This window comes from Podarcis tiliguerta (genome assembly GCF_965153285.1).
Source record: "Podarcis tiliguerta genome assembly, chromosome: 18".
NCBI lineage: Eukaryota > Metazoa > Chordata > Lepidosauria > Squamata > Lacertidae > Podarcis > Podarcis tiliguerta.
In genome coordinates, this window is record NC_139551.1 from 681,357 (window position 1) to 695,648 (window position 14,292).

At 55.9% G+C, this 14,292-nt stretch overlaps 1 protein-coding gene across 3 annotated transcripts in view; it reads right to left on the minus strand.

Moving 5' to 3' along the window:
* ARHGEF18 (Rho/Rac guanine nucleotide exchange factor 18) overlaps positions 1-14,292 on the minus strand; it is a 52,359-nt gene that overhangs the window by 35,799 nt on the left and 2,268 nt on the right. For 2 of the 3 annotated variants that reach the window (XM_083421359.1, XM_083421358.1), the window contains exons 2-9: positions 8,053-8,192; positions 7,098-7,591; positions 3,621-3,825; positions 3,264-3,381; positions 2,173-2,230; positions 1,641-1,685; positions 1,356-1,436; positions 1,132-1,237 (exon numbers count right to left, since the gene is read on the minus strand). In XM_083421359.1, the coding sequence (XP_083277485.1) occupies positions 1,132-1,237; positions 1,356-1,436; positions 1,641-1,685; positions 2,173-2,230; positions 3,264-3,381; positions 3,621-3,825; positions 7,098-7,591; positions 8,053-8,067 (1,122 nt within the window). In that variant the 5' untranslated portion in view covers positions 8,068-8,192. Of the gene's footprint in view, positions 1-1,130; positions 1,238-1,355; positions 1,437-1,640; positions 1,686-2,172; positions 2,231-3,263; positions 3,382-3,620; positions 3,826-7,097; positions 7,592-8,052; positions 8,193-14,292 lie in introns of all 3 variants that reach the window. The other variant, XM_083421357.1, reaches the window with a different exon arrangement.

The window sequence follows — 14,292 nt, forward strand, 5'->3', positions numbered from 1 at the left end:
GAAGCCTTAGCTCCGCCTCTCCCTGCCTCTGGCTCCGCCTCCTTTCTGGGCACCAGCCGCCACTGCCCTTTGGGGAAGCCTTAGCTCCGCCTCTCCCTGCCTCTGGCTCCGCCTCCTTCATGGGCACCAACCGCCACTGCCCTTGGGGGAAGCCTTAGCTCCGCCTCTCCCTGCCTCTGGCTCCGCCTCCTTTCTGGGACCAGCCACCACTGCCCTATGGGGAAGCCTTAGCTCCGCCTCTCCCTGCCTCTGGCTCCGCCTCCTTTCTGGGCACCAGCCACCACTGCCCTTGGGGGAAGCCTTAGCTCCGCCTCTCCCTGCCTCTGGCTCCGCCTCCTTTCTGGGACCAGCCACCACTGCCCTATGGGGAAGCCTTAGCTCCGCCTCTCCCTGCCTCTGGCTCCGCCTCCTTTCTGGGCACCAGCCACCACTGCCCTTTGGGGACACCTTAGCTCCGCCTCTCCCTGCCTCTGGCTCCGCCTCCTTTCTGGGACCAGCCACCACTGCCCTTTGGGAAGCCTTAGCTCCGCCTCTCCCTGCCTCTGGCTCCGCCTCCTTTCTGGGCACCAGCCACCACTGCCCTTTGGGGAAGCCTTAGCTCCGCCTCTCCCTGCCTCTGGCTCCGCCTCCTTTCTGGGACCAGCCGCCACTGCCCTTTGGGGACGCCTTAGCTCCGCCTCTCCCTGCCTCTGGCTCCGCCTCCTTTCTGGGCACCAGCCACCACTGCCCTTTGGGGAAGCCTTAGCTCCGCCTCTCCCTGCCTCTGGCTCCGCCTCCTTTCTGGGACCAGCCGCCACTGCCCTTTGGGGAAGCCTTAGCTCCGCCTCTCCCTGCCTCTGGCTCCGCCTCCTTTCTGGGACCAGCCGCCACTGCCCTTTGGGGAAGCCTTAGCTCCGCCTCTCCCTGCCTCTGGCTCCGCCTCCTTTCTGGGACCAGCCGCCACTGCCCTTTGGGGAAGCCTTAGCTCCGCCTCTCCCTACCTCTGGCTCCTTTCCAGGCTCCCTGCTTCCCACCCCACAAATCTCCCGTGGGCACCCACCTCCACTGGTTGGGGGTGGAGCAGGAGAGAGCTCTCCCTCCCGAGCCAACCAGCAAAGACCACCCAAACTTCCCCCCAGCTCTGCCCCTCACCTTCTCCTTCTGCCACGATCCTGTGACCCGGTTGCGGAGGTTGCTCAAGCGGCGCCTCACCTTGGTCCCTCTCTCGGCCTTGTCGCTCTTCCCGCTGTCTTCAGTCCTGGGTGGGGAAAGAAAGAGCGGAGGGTGGTTCAGGGGGCTCATGTGAGCTTTATTAAATTAATTCCTTACATCTTTGGAGCACGCTGCCCCCACCCTCGCTAGAATGGCTCACTCACTCGTTAGACAGGAACTCGAACCAGGTCAGGTTCTGCGGGGCTTCGCCGTTGCCTTCGGGGGCGCACAGCCCGTGCTTCGCCCTGGAACGGGAGCCAGGCATGGAAATATGTCAGGAGGAAGGTGTGTGTCTGTGGCTCCTCTGAGCTTAGCGTCAAAATAGTGGCTACGAAACAGAGATGCTTCAGGGAGCAGGCTCAGCCCAGGGGCTCAGAAGCTGGGGCCTTCAGCCACCCCCCTGTCCCACTCTGAGATGATGGTTCATTCCCACAATCCCCAAGACTTACCCGTGGTACTGAGTCAGTTCCTTCAGCACCTGTTGCACCATCAGCCTGTTGTTGAGAGAAGGGATAACGTTAGAGACAAAGGCGGGGCGGTTTGAGGCAAGAATTGATGCCCGTGTCATGTCCATCTGCCCCCCTCCCCGCCTTCGTCAGGGGTGCAGCTATGCCCACAGCCCTGAATCTTTTCCTGGGACCCATGGGCAGCTCAGTTGGTAGAGCATGAGGCCCTCATCTCAGGGTTGTGGGTTCAAGTGCAAAAAAAATCCCTGCACTGCAGGGGGTTGTATTAAATGACCCCCCATGGTCCCTTTTCAATTCTGCAATTCTATGGTGTAAATAAAATACACCAGGCCAATTTTCCCAGCAGGAGATTCCTCACAGCTCCGTTTCAAACGGACCTGGGTCCTTGCGGGAGGGGGCTCTCCAGTTCCGCACTACGCAGCGCTTCAGAGCAGACGGTGGTGGAAGTGTTTGGGGGGCATCCTCAGAGTCTGTGGGGTGTGTGAATTGAGGGCAAAGGGCAGAGGACACTTACACTTGCTCCGGGGCTACCTGGTCCTTTTCAATCAGCTCCAGCACCGGGGGCGCTATCCCTGAAACGCAACACCAGAAGCAGCAACATTTATTCACTGTACTTTTCCGTGTATATTTGGGGGGGGGGGTTGCTGAAAATCACTCACCCGCACATGTTAAAAAATCCGCCTCTCATCTGTCCCCTTGCCAGCAGAAGCTGCCAATAACACGCCCAATAGCCACTGACAGCCGCGGCAGCAGCCAATCATTCCTCCACCCTATGCACTATCCATGTATAAGACGACCCCCACTTTTTAGCATAGTTTTTAAAGAAAAAACCTAGTCTTGTACACAGAAAAGTATGGTACTTATTATTTGAAAAGATGGATAAATTGATCACATTGTAAAACGATCAGCCTTTGGGTTTTAAAAAAACAAAACCACAACAGCCCCACATCCTGATTTGTCTGCATGGAAGTTTGTGGGGTGGGGAGGCATGTGGATTAGCCGACGTCTCGCGCTTCTTGAGCCTCCATTCTGACTTACTTGCACAGGGAAGTTAAAACAACACGGCACCGGAGCAAAGTGCTATCACCCCCACATTTTCCTCTGCATCTTCTTGGCAAAAGAGAGAGGGAGGCTGATATATTTTTGGGGTGGGATAGGTGCGGGAATGGGGTCATTGCGCCAGATGGCCAAAGCAGCTTTGATCAATCAAGCCAAATTTGCCGCTGTGTGATTTGCATCCTCATCCACAAACACGGTTTGGTGTTTTCATACTGCAAACCGCCCTGTGGTCCTTGGATAGAGGTGCGTTATATAAATGAAATAAATGAAATGAAATAGCAGCAGTTTCCAGAAGGGGCCAAGAATTCCAGCTCAAGGCCTATAGACTCCCTTGGATGGTTTCACCGTAGGGAGAAGCCTGGGAGAACCTCTCTTCCAAAAACAACTTCTAAGGAAAAACGGAGAGTTCCCTTTCTTTGGGTCTGGACCCATCAGCCTGCATAAATGAGTCCTCCCACCAAATTTGGGGCTGGACAAGAAGCCCCCTCCCCCTCCTGTCACTGTGCCTGCATGCAATCAAGACCATGTCCCACAAGGACCACTGACCCATGGTGACCGGAAGCGAGACCTCCAGGCTGCGGGACATGCGCAAGGAGGAGGCGCCATCGCAGGGGGCCGGGACAGACTTGGACCTCAACCGCTTCCCTCCACCACTGCTGAAACCCTGGGAAAAGCAAAGGAAGAGGAGGAGGGAGGGAGGAAGGATATTCTGTTAGCATGAAGGGCCTGTAGGGCTTTGAATCCTATTCCAAAACCATCCCCAAACCACAAATCTGGTTGAATCCCTTTCCAGAGAAAACGTCATGCTGCAAAATAGTATTATATTAATTATTTAATACCCGGAACCTCGTCTCGTACGCCAGATAAGTCTCTGCGTTATCTCTACCACCTAAGGCGACTCACGTCTTTGCCGGGCTTCTGGACGAGGCCCAGGTCCAGGCGCAAGGGCTCGATCTCCACTTTGATCACTGTGCTGCCGCTGCTGCCGACGCCGCTCCAAGCTGCTAGTCCCGCTAGAGGCGCATGTGGTGGATCGGGAGGCGGCTTCTCCTTTTCGTCCTCCTCCTGCTCTGCGTCGCTTCCCATTTCAGAGGCGTCCAGGCTGAACCTGGTTGTTTGGGGGAAGGAGAGGTTTGGCGGCAGCGCGTCACAACGAGAGAAACTCTGCAGTTAGGAGTCATAGATGTCCTCCTTGGGTTTGTCTCATCCTCTGTTTCTGAAGCCATCCTAGTCAGAGGTTCCCTGGGAGAAGTGACAAGTCCTAAGACGAATCAGGCCCTGACTCTTCCCACCCCTTACAGCTCCTTGCTCAAGTTTCCCCCTTGAAATTTCAGACTCGGCAGCCAGGGAGGCAAAGCCCTCTTTGAAATCAATGGGCATGGTCAATTTCAGTCGTTCTCTAATGCTGGAGAAGTAGTACCGGTGAGGGATGAGGGAGGAATCCGACCCGGTTCGCATTTAAAGCCGGGATGATCAAATCCACTCTTTCCAGAACACCATGAGGACCAAAATGCTGGACTCCCTCTACAGTCCGCACTCCTCTGAAACCTGCGAGGCCGTTTTTCCAAGCAGAGAACCTTTTGTGGAAAACGGGCATATTAAAGAGGGAAGCTGGCATGGAAATGAACACATTGTTAGTGGAAAACAATGCACAACAATGCATTAGAGGAGGAGGGATCGCTTGCAAATCTCGTGTACAGTCACCAAAGAAAGTGCTTATTGGCAGAATCTGCCCTAAAATGAGGATTTATAAAGAATTATAAAGAAATGCAGGGAGCTTGACAGAAACTGGCAGAAGGAAATGTACGGATACTTCTACCCCTTTGTGCTCGCTGGTGAGGGCTGGTCAGATGTGGGGCAGGGAGGGGTTCCAGCCCCCTTGCAAAAATAAAATTAAAAATCATCTATGTGCAAGTTTGGCTCAGGTTGCCACCAGTGTTGCCCCGTCTGCCAGGCCTGAGACACAAGCAGCACCGCTCCTGCCCCTTTTCGACAAGAGAGCCCTGCCAAGATCGCCAACGGAGATTGCTTCCCCCACCCTGCCCTGGCACCTTATAAGGAGGGGAGAGTTAAAAATAGCCCCTCTCTCTCTCCTGGCCGATCAATAGTGCCCCTTCGGAGCCGCAGGGGAGGGAAATCTCCCCGCGAGAGATCTGCTCAGCCGCAGCCTTAAAAAGGGTGGCCGCCTGGCACCAGCTCCGTAGCCCCGCGGAACAAAATGTATTTTTAATTCTCCTTTGCAGGCCCTGCCAACATTTCCACTCTGCAGAAGTGGCAGGGCAGGTTTTAAAGCCCAAAAGTTGTCTCTGTCTCTGTCGCTGGTGCTTGGCACCCTAAATGAGATGGCTTTCAAGCGGCGTCACTTCAGGAACGAGAAACGGGAGCCAAGCAGGCTTTGTGAGGCCTGGGGTCACCGGAGCAAACTGGGGGCACTTGGCAGAATATGCAGGCCGTCACCCAAGGCAGCTGACTCAAGGGCACATGCCGTGGCAAGGCAAGAGCTCAGTAACGGTATAGGCAGGGGTGGCCAACTGGAGCATTGGAGAGGCTGCTGGATCAGGCCAGGGGCCCATTTAGCCCAGCAGCCCGTCCTCACAACGGCTGACCAGATGCCCCCATTCCCAGCTAAAGCGCAAGAGCAACTCTCCCCTCCAACTGATATTCAGAGCTGTCCTGGCTAGCGGCCATCACTAGCCCTCTCCTCCTCCAGGAATTTGTCCCATCCTTTTTAAAAAGCTAAGGTGCTGGCCTTCCTTGCATTCCTGCGGCAGGGAGTTCCGTGGTTTGGCTCCGCGCTGCATGAAGAAGTGCTTTCTTAACCTTCCAAAATTCACCTTCACAAGTGTTACAAGAGAGGGAACAAGGGCTATACCGGAGGTTGAACAGGTTGCCAGCCCCCCCAGAGCACAGGCCCAGGAGTGTGGCACAAAAACCTCACCTCTCCACTCCAAGGATGGATACAAGAAAGTCAGGCAGATGGACCAACAGTGGAGGAGGAGGAGACTCCAATGGCTGCGGAGGAAGTCACTGGCGGAGTGCGAAAGGTGCCAAAAGCAAACTTTTTGAGTTTCCGGTCTTTCTCAACTTTGGAGGCGCCAATACAGCTCCTTGCTTAAGGAGCCCAGGTGCGCCTCTGAGAGGGAGGAGACGGACCTGCCTCCACTTTCTACATGCCTCGCATAATTTTATAAACTCCTGCCATGTCGCCTTTTCTCAGGTGGCTATAAGAGGAAGGGACGCGTTCGTGGAAATGGCTCTGCCTTCCGCAGTTCATGCTTCTGGATAACAAACTCTGGAAACCACAGGAGGGGAGGTTTCACAGAGGCTCTCCTGTCCTCCTTGCGGGCTTCGTGTCAAGGCATCGGGTTGACTGCTGTGATGATGCACAGGGTGGATCATTGCCCTCCTTATGCTCACAGATGGGGAGATCATGAGGGGCTCGGCCGCCATCAGGGATCCCCATTTCCCAGCTGCAAGCTCAGCACCCCACCAGGATGCAGCAGCTGTCCAGCCTCCCCTCCTCCTTCAAGCCAACTGCCTTAGGTTAAAAGAGTCGAGCCCAGAAAGAGCCAAACCGCCTCCCAGGGTCGTGGGTCTGATCCCCACGTCGGGCAAAAGATCCCTGCATTGCCCAGGACGAGACGGCGCTTGCGGTCCCTTTCCAATTCTGCACTTCTGTGATTCCCCACGTTCTTCCTTCTCCACCAGAAGGAAGCCTGGATGAGGGCTTGCTTGCACCAGCCTGGCTGCGAGGCCAGGGAGACGGGGCTGTAGACCCACTGACACAGAGCAGACCCATTGACTTCCATGGAGAGATGACTAACTTAGGCCCATTAACTTCAGCGGGCCTGTTTCCAAGCAGATGCGAAACCATGGAAAGAGGAGGCTTCTTCCCGCCCCCCTTCCACTGTTTATTTTTTGTCTGAGTGGAGCTATTTTCCCACAACCGCACAGCGTCCGCGAGGCTCTTGAGGGTGATGAGAAGCAGCAACTTGACAGCAGGTCAGAGAGAGTTGGGGAGAGAGAGAGAAAGAACAGAGACCGTCTCCTTTGTCAAGGCTGCCCCAGAAAATCTCATGGAAAAAAGAAACACCCGGCAGAGCCAAAGGCTCGGCCCAGGCAAGCCTATTCATCTGAACACACGCAGAGTGTGTCCCTGAGCAGAAGGCTCCAGTAGGGGTGGCTTTCCCCCAACTCTTCCGACCCGCTGAATGGCTCCTTCAGGCCTCGCTGTAGAGGACAATTTCACACTTGGGGAGCCACTACCAAAAAGGCCCTGTTGCAAGTCAACTGGGCTGCCCCTGGCGGTGCCACCCCCATCAAGGCCTCACCAGCTGGTATGGAGAAGGGGCTCTTTGGAATGACCCTAGCCAGACTCACCTGCGCTGGCCGTCCGTCGGAGACAAGGGCGCCTCCCAGCTGTGCCTCCGAGAGGTGGACATGGACCGGGCCAAAATGGGAAATGCTTCCGTGCCCTCCAAGGCGGCTCCCGACTCCTCCCCGGAGAAGGCCCCCCGGGCCCCGGCTCCGCACGAGCAGGCACAGTCCGCATCCAGGTAGTGAGGTGTCACGTCCAAGCTGGCCTGCCCCTCGGGGCCACAGGGGCAAGGGGCCTGGGGAAGAACCCCACCGTGGCCCCTGGGCCTCTCAGCCAATGTGCAGCAGCCGGCGGCCCCCCGGGATGTCCGTTCGAGGGACAAGGCCGCTGTGGAAGCCACACCGCCAGCAGCAGCAGCCTCCATGGGCGGCCAGGAGAGTCCCAAGTCCTTGTAATACTCTGAGCCCTGCAGAGCCGAGTCTATCGAGAGGAGGTCCTCCGCACTGCTGTGGATCGTGCCCGGGGAGGCGTCCTGTTCTGGAGAGGAGGCGTCCTCCTGCCGAGAGAGAGGGAGGGAGGGGTCAGAGTGGCCTACCTCGCAGGGGTGCTGTGAGGGTGCTGCCACCCTCAAGCTCCCTGGAGGGATAGAAAGGCAACAGAGACTGGGGCACAGTAAATATTATATTTATTTGCCACCTTCTTCACTCGGGAGTTCCCCAGCTAGTGCCTCTCACTATTCCTCTGCCTGCAACCAGTCCATGATGTTGACTGCGGGCTGCTTTCTGCCCCCTCGCTCTGCCCTCCGTCCGGACAAATGAGAGACATCCCTGGAGCCCAGAGGCACATCTCAGACAGGCAGAAGCTCTCAAGGAGGGCTGGCAAGAGGCATGGCCTGGAGGGGAGGCCGACGGCTCCAGCAGAGGGGGTTTCAAGGACCACATCCTGCTCCCAGGCCCAAGGCTCCTCACCCAGGCAACGCAGCCCACTGCTGGGACGGATCCCATGGTGCTTCCTTACCCTCTCTTCTGCCATGCTGCCGAAGAAGACCTCATCCTCCGCGGTCAAGGACGGGGACAAGGTGTCTGGGCTGCTGCAACCCGAGGCCGGGATGGTCCGGCTGCCAGGGAAATCCTGCGCTGCCGGCTTGCACTCAGACCCTGAAGAGGAAGGAGGGAGTTAACTGCAGCCCCCATGAAAAAGCATCTCCCTCGTCCGACCGAGCAAGGAGTTTGTGTCCTCCATCCGGGCAAGAAAGAGACATTCTCGATGTTCAAGGACACTTTCCAACCGGACAGAAACACTCCAGGAAGATGGGGAAAGGGTGTGTGGGCCAGAAAGAGGAACCCGGGGGCCGCATTCAGCCCCTGCAACTGAGATTTGCCACCCCTGGATTAAGAAAAGCACGGCAGTTCATACATCCCACGAAGTGTGCTTGCAAACTCCACGTCACAAAGATTAAGACTCCAGAACCTTTGTTCCAGACCGTCTCTCCCTCTACATATTTTTTTCTTTCTGAGCTTCAACTGTACTCCATTGCTGTGCCAAGCAGGCATAACTGGAGGCAGAGCCAAGGGCCACCTTTTCTGCTACAGAGGGGCCGCTTCCCAGTGCCAGCCTCTTCCCTACACCCCCTCCTCTCTGTCCGGCTTCCTCCCCACCTAGCGAGCCTCCAAGTGGCTCTATTGCTTTCCCACTTGCAGGGAACCTTCCGGCCGTCCTCTTCCCCTCTGCCCACCCGAGAGGAGGGGCAAACAGCTCCTGTCTGAACTGAGACCTTTGGAGAAACACAGTGCAGCACTAACTGGAGGCAGAACCTGACCCCTTCTCCCCTACTATCCGTTGCCAGTAGCCATTGACAGCCCTCCCCGCTCCCCTGTCACTCGCAGTAGAGAGGAAACAGAAGTGGGGGCAAGAAGAACCACCCCGGAACTCTTGCAGCGTGGGAAGTTGTTGGATTTCAGCAGGAAGGTACGGGGCATGAGATCCACCATGAATTTGCCCTCTCCTCTTTAGAGTTTCCTGTGGTAGGGAGTTCCACAGCTCAGCTCTGTTCACAGAAGAGCAGCTGTGCTTGCAACTGCTGCTGTTTCAAGTGAGAGGTGGGGAGAAGAGAAACACCCGGATGTTTTGCAGCCCCAGATGTGCTGTCCTAGGCTCACCCAGGCCCTCTCTAGCATTGATCCATAAACCTGAACCTCCCCCCCCCCGCCACCCGAGAGATGGGAGATGCTCCAGCCTCAACACTCGATAAATCAGGCCCTGTGGGCTCCGGGACATGCCGTGCGCAGGAGGGGCGGCTGCTTCAAGGGGAGAGGAAGCGCCCGAGGCTTCAGGGAGACCATTTTAGGCAATGTGCGGGCTGCCATGGATGAGAACACCAGGCGCTCTCGTTGGCTCGCTCTCACACGCAGCACCAACAACAGACACAAGCCCCTCTGCGCGTCTGGTCTGCTTGGCAGTCCCCAGTTAGTACCATGGAGAGAGGCAGCGAAGGAGCACCAGAGGCAGGAGGGGATGGGGAGACCCCCCTCCTCCATCAAGGAAGGCCAGACAGTTCACCTCTGGCCTCACCCGTCCCTCCAGAACAGGTGGAGGAAGGAGCTGTCAAACTCCAGCTTTTTTCTTTTCCACATTTCTGCAGCAAAATCCTTGTGAAGATGCATTAGCATTTTAGTGCTAAATTCTCCCAATAAGCACCTGTTTTTTTGGGGCAAACCGTTTTGTAGAATCACAGGACTGTAGAGTTGAAAGGGAGCCGCCAAGAGTCATCAGGTCCAAGCCCTGGCAAGGCAGGATTCACAGCTAAAGCATCCCTTGACAGGTGGCCACCCCAACCTCTGTTTAAAAACTCCAAGAAGCAGACCCCACCACCTTCCGAGGGAGCCTGTTCCACTTTTGAATGGCTCTAGGAGACACCATCACCGAGAAGACCCTCTGCCTGGTTCCCTGTAGCTTCACTTTTTGCAATGAGAGAACCGCCAGAAGGCCCTTGGAGCTGGACCCCGGTGTCCAGAGTGGAGACGCTCCTTCAGGGATACAGGGCTGAGGCCGTTTAGGACTTTCAAGGTCAGCACCAACACTTTGAATTGTGCTCGGAAAAGCACTGGGAGCCAGTGAAGATCCTTCAGGACCGGTGTTGTGTGGTCCCAGTGGCCGCTCCCAGTCACCAGTCTGGCAGCCATGTTCTGGATTAGCTGTTGTTTCCGAGTCACCTTCAAGGATAGCCCCATGTAGAGCACATGGCAGTACTCCAAGCGGGAGATAACCAGAATACGTACCACTCTGGCCAGACAGGGAGCAGGCAGGTAGGGTCTCAAATGGAGCTGGCAGACAGCCACCCTGGACACAGAATTGACCTGCGCCTCCATGGACAGCTGTGAGTCCGTAATGACCCCCAGGCTGCACACCTCATCCTTTAGGGGCACAGTTACTCCATTCAGAACCAGCGAATCCCCCACCCACCCCCTGTTCCCCATAAGCAGTACTTCTGTATTGTCAGGATTCAACCTCAATCCATTAAGTTGCCATCCATCCTTCAATTGCCTCCAGATGCTCACACCGGAACTTCACCGCCTTCACTGGTTCCAATTTACAAGAGATGTAGAGCTGTGTATTATCCACATACTGATGAACACCCAACCCAAACCCCCTGATGATCTCTCCTCGTGGCTCCATAGAGATGTTAAAAAACATGGGGGAGAGGATGGAGCCCTGAAGCACCTCATAATTTGTGAGAACCCAGGGGTCTGAACACTTATCTTCCGACACCACTTTCTGGACACGGCCCAGGAGGAAGGAGCGGACCCACTGCACCACAGCGCCCACCCTGGTCCTTGCTCCAGACTGCCGTTGTTTCTCAAGAGGGAGTCAGGAAGAAACCAGAACCTCGGAGCTGCACATTTCCAGCAGATTGTGGCAGCAGATCTGCTCTGTTTAAAAACGGGTGAGCACAAAGAGAAGCAAAGCCTTTGCAGCTGAGAAAGCGACAGGGAAGTAAATGCATCGAAAAGCGTCCGGCGGATCGACAGGAAGAGCTCTAGGCAGCCTGCAAGGCAATCAGGATGAAATGCTCTGGTGACACCTCCCGCAAGCCAGCCACAGCCTGCAGGGCATTAGGATGGAGGGCAGGTAATAAAAGGCAACATTGGTAAAAATAAGGACAACAAAAAACGCTGGATCAAGACCAGACGCGGGAGGAGGCCCTTACTGGATCTTTCGCTTCACAGGCAAGCTCAGGTTGTGCAATCAGGGGTGACGTGGGGACGCCTTGCGCAGCGAAAACCCACTTCCTCCAAAGGTCCTTCGGAGGGTGGGGGTTGTGACGAGGAGGGCGGTGGGGAAGTTGCTCCGGGGCATCGCTTGCCTTGCAGCAGCCATTGCCCCATCATCTCGCCTCTCCGTTGCGTCCTCTAAGTTCCCCATAAACAAATGGGAGGCAGGGGAACGCTCCTTAAATGAGTGGACATCACCCTGCAAACAAAACCTGCTCAGCAGCCTATTCAACAGAAGTGCGCACCGCCCCCCCCCAATAAGGCAACCCTTCCCACCCAACGTTCAGTACCACGTTGTCCAGGGCTGGATTTAGGTTGGATGAGGCCCTAAGCTCCTGAAGGTATATGTCCAGCTGTCCTTTTTTCGACAACAAATTGTCACTGTTTTTGTGTGTTAAATATATGCTAGATGGTCATTGATGGACCCAACAGGTATCGCAAGCCATTGGCACATCTTGCCCTGCAACCAGTCCATGCAGAATGTCGGCACCCTATATATAGAAAGGAGCAAAGCAGTGATATTTAGGGAGCAAGCTAGCAGGCGGGGCCCATGACTCACATCCTTGGAGCCTACACAACACAAAACACTGTTGCTGTAGGTAGGTTGTTTTTTTAATCTTAACATTTTGGAAATGTACATCCAGTCTTTCTTTTCCCTTTAAATTTCTTTGGGGGGGGCCCTAAGAGAGTGGGGCCCTATGCTAGAGCTTGTTGAGCTTATATGTAAATCCGGCACTGGTGTTGTCTCCTGCAAATGTTTTGGGGCTCCTGCACTTGGCTCCGTCCTTCCTCCGTGCTTTGAGGTGTCTGAACGCCACTTGCTGGCAACTTCAGAAGGGGGAGAGATGCTCTCACGCTGGGGTCCTGCTTCTGGGCTTCATCCCTTTGGGGCCTCTGGGCGGCCACTGCGAGGATGGATGGGGGGACATTTGGCCTGATCCCGCGGGCTCTTCTGACTCTCATTCCCTGTCGCTGCTGACTTCCTGAAACTTACCACGCCACAAGAGTTCCAGTTAACCTGAATTTAATTTTGTGCCCCGCTTCCTTTGCTGTGTAGCCCAAGAGTTGACCCCTCCCCGGATAGCAATAGGGTGGCAACCTTGGGGAAGCAAAGCGGAACAGCTGTGTGGACGGCCCACAGCTATTGCATCAGTGAGACACTGCAGAATGCGGAGGATCTGGAGGGGAGAGAAGAAGGAGGGAGGCACAAGGGGCGTCTGCCCACCTCCCCTCTCAATGGGGAGTTCTGCCTCTTTCCCAGATTCCTGCCACCTTGTCCCTGGGCTGCAAAGCTCTCCCAGCGCAGAGCCCTTCGGAGCCCTTCGCCTCCCGAGATGTGGCCTGCACACCCAGGAAAACAACACCCTCCCAGGCCCGCTCGTTGGCTTACTTCGGTTTATGAATCACTTCCCATAAAAGACATCCCAAAGCAATTAGCAATAAAAATCCTTAACAACAGATGCATCTATATCAACAGTATAAAACCGGGCATAAAAACAACCTGAACCAGACAGAAACCAGGACGAGAGCCTCAGCTTTTGAAGCCTTCTTGGGAAAAGGACAGTCTCAAAAGTGCAGAAGGGGATCCTCAGCACACGCACCCCGAGGCAGAATGTGGCCCTCCAAGGCTCTCTGTGCGGCCCCAGGAAAGGGAATGCAGCCCACAGACTGGAAATGGGCCCATTCTCCTCCCGTCCACAACCCGATTCAGCAATGGCTGGGGATGGGTGTGCGTGCTCAGGTCAGCGTTCGAATTCAGCCAGGAGCCCCAGTGAACAACGTTCAGCCCCTCTCCCCAGGCTGGCCTTCCTTCATAGGCCCCTTTGGAGGAAAGTGTGGGGTGCGAATCTATCAGGGCACCCTTAGCCTCTCTAGAGAAGCCGGGTGCGTGAATCGAGAAGGCGAAAGGGACAGGCCAGATGGTTTCTCCCTGAAGGAGCTGCGGTCCTCAGACCACCAGCCCCACCCAGCTGTGTACTGTCCACACCGGCTGGCAGCAGCTCTCCAGTCTAGCCCTACCCAGAGAGGATTGAACCCAGGAGAAGCATGCGGCTGAGACGTGGTCCTCCCCTTTACAATGAAGCAAGTTCTCATGACTCCGAGCAAAAGTCTGCATTAAATGCAGGAAGTCAGCAAACTCGAACCTGTGGCTTCAAGTGACAAGGAAGGAGATTCCAACTAAACATCAGGAAGGACTTTCTGACAGTCAGAGCTGTTGGACGGGGGAACGGTCTCCCTCGAGAGGTTGTGGGTTGGACGGTCATCTGTCATGGATGCATTAACTGAGATTCCTGCATTGCAGAGGGTCTCTACAATTCTGTGATTCTGATTCCTCCATGGGCAGAGCCAGCCTACCTTAGAACAGTGGAGAACCAGAATGGGAAGAGGCTGTTGCTCTCAGGCCCTGGCTTATGGGGGCTTCCCTTTGGGAGCATGTGAGGACAGGCTGCTGGACTAGGCGGGGGCCCCCGTGGCCTGATCCAGCCGCAGGGCCCTTTGGAAAAGTATTAGAGAAATTCGCAGAGGATAAGCCTGGCTATGGCGGTCGGAATCGCAAGCAGTGAGAGTTGCTGCTGCTGCTGCGCTCAGTCCTCCTTGGGGACATTCTTCCCCTGGGGACTCATGTCTGGCCATCACGAGGACAGCAGGCCGGACCCCATGGGCCCCCTTTGGCATGACAAACATCCTGCTTCAGGACGCTTCCGATGTTCTTAATAAGCTCCTGGGGACATGAAGCAGATCCTGCAAATTGCCCATCTCCAACGGTGAACCATAAAAGGCTATGGCTGCAGCACGGAAGCAGAATGGCCTCTGCCCCAGGGCCCAGGCGCCGGGTAGCAGCTCTCCAGGATTTTGGGCAGGGGACACCCCTGAAAAAGGTGCTGGTTTAAATAGGGCCATGGGGAGCTGCCTCCTGTGGAGTCAGAGCCTTGGTCTGCACTGACTGACAGCAGAGGGTCAGGCAGGGGGTGGAGATGCTGCCATC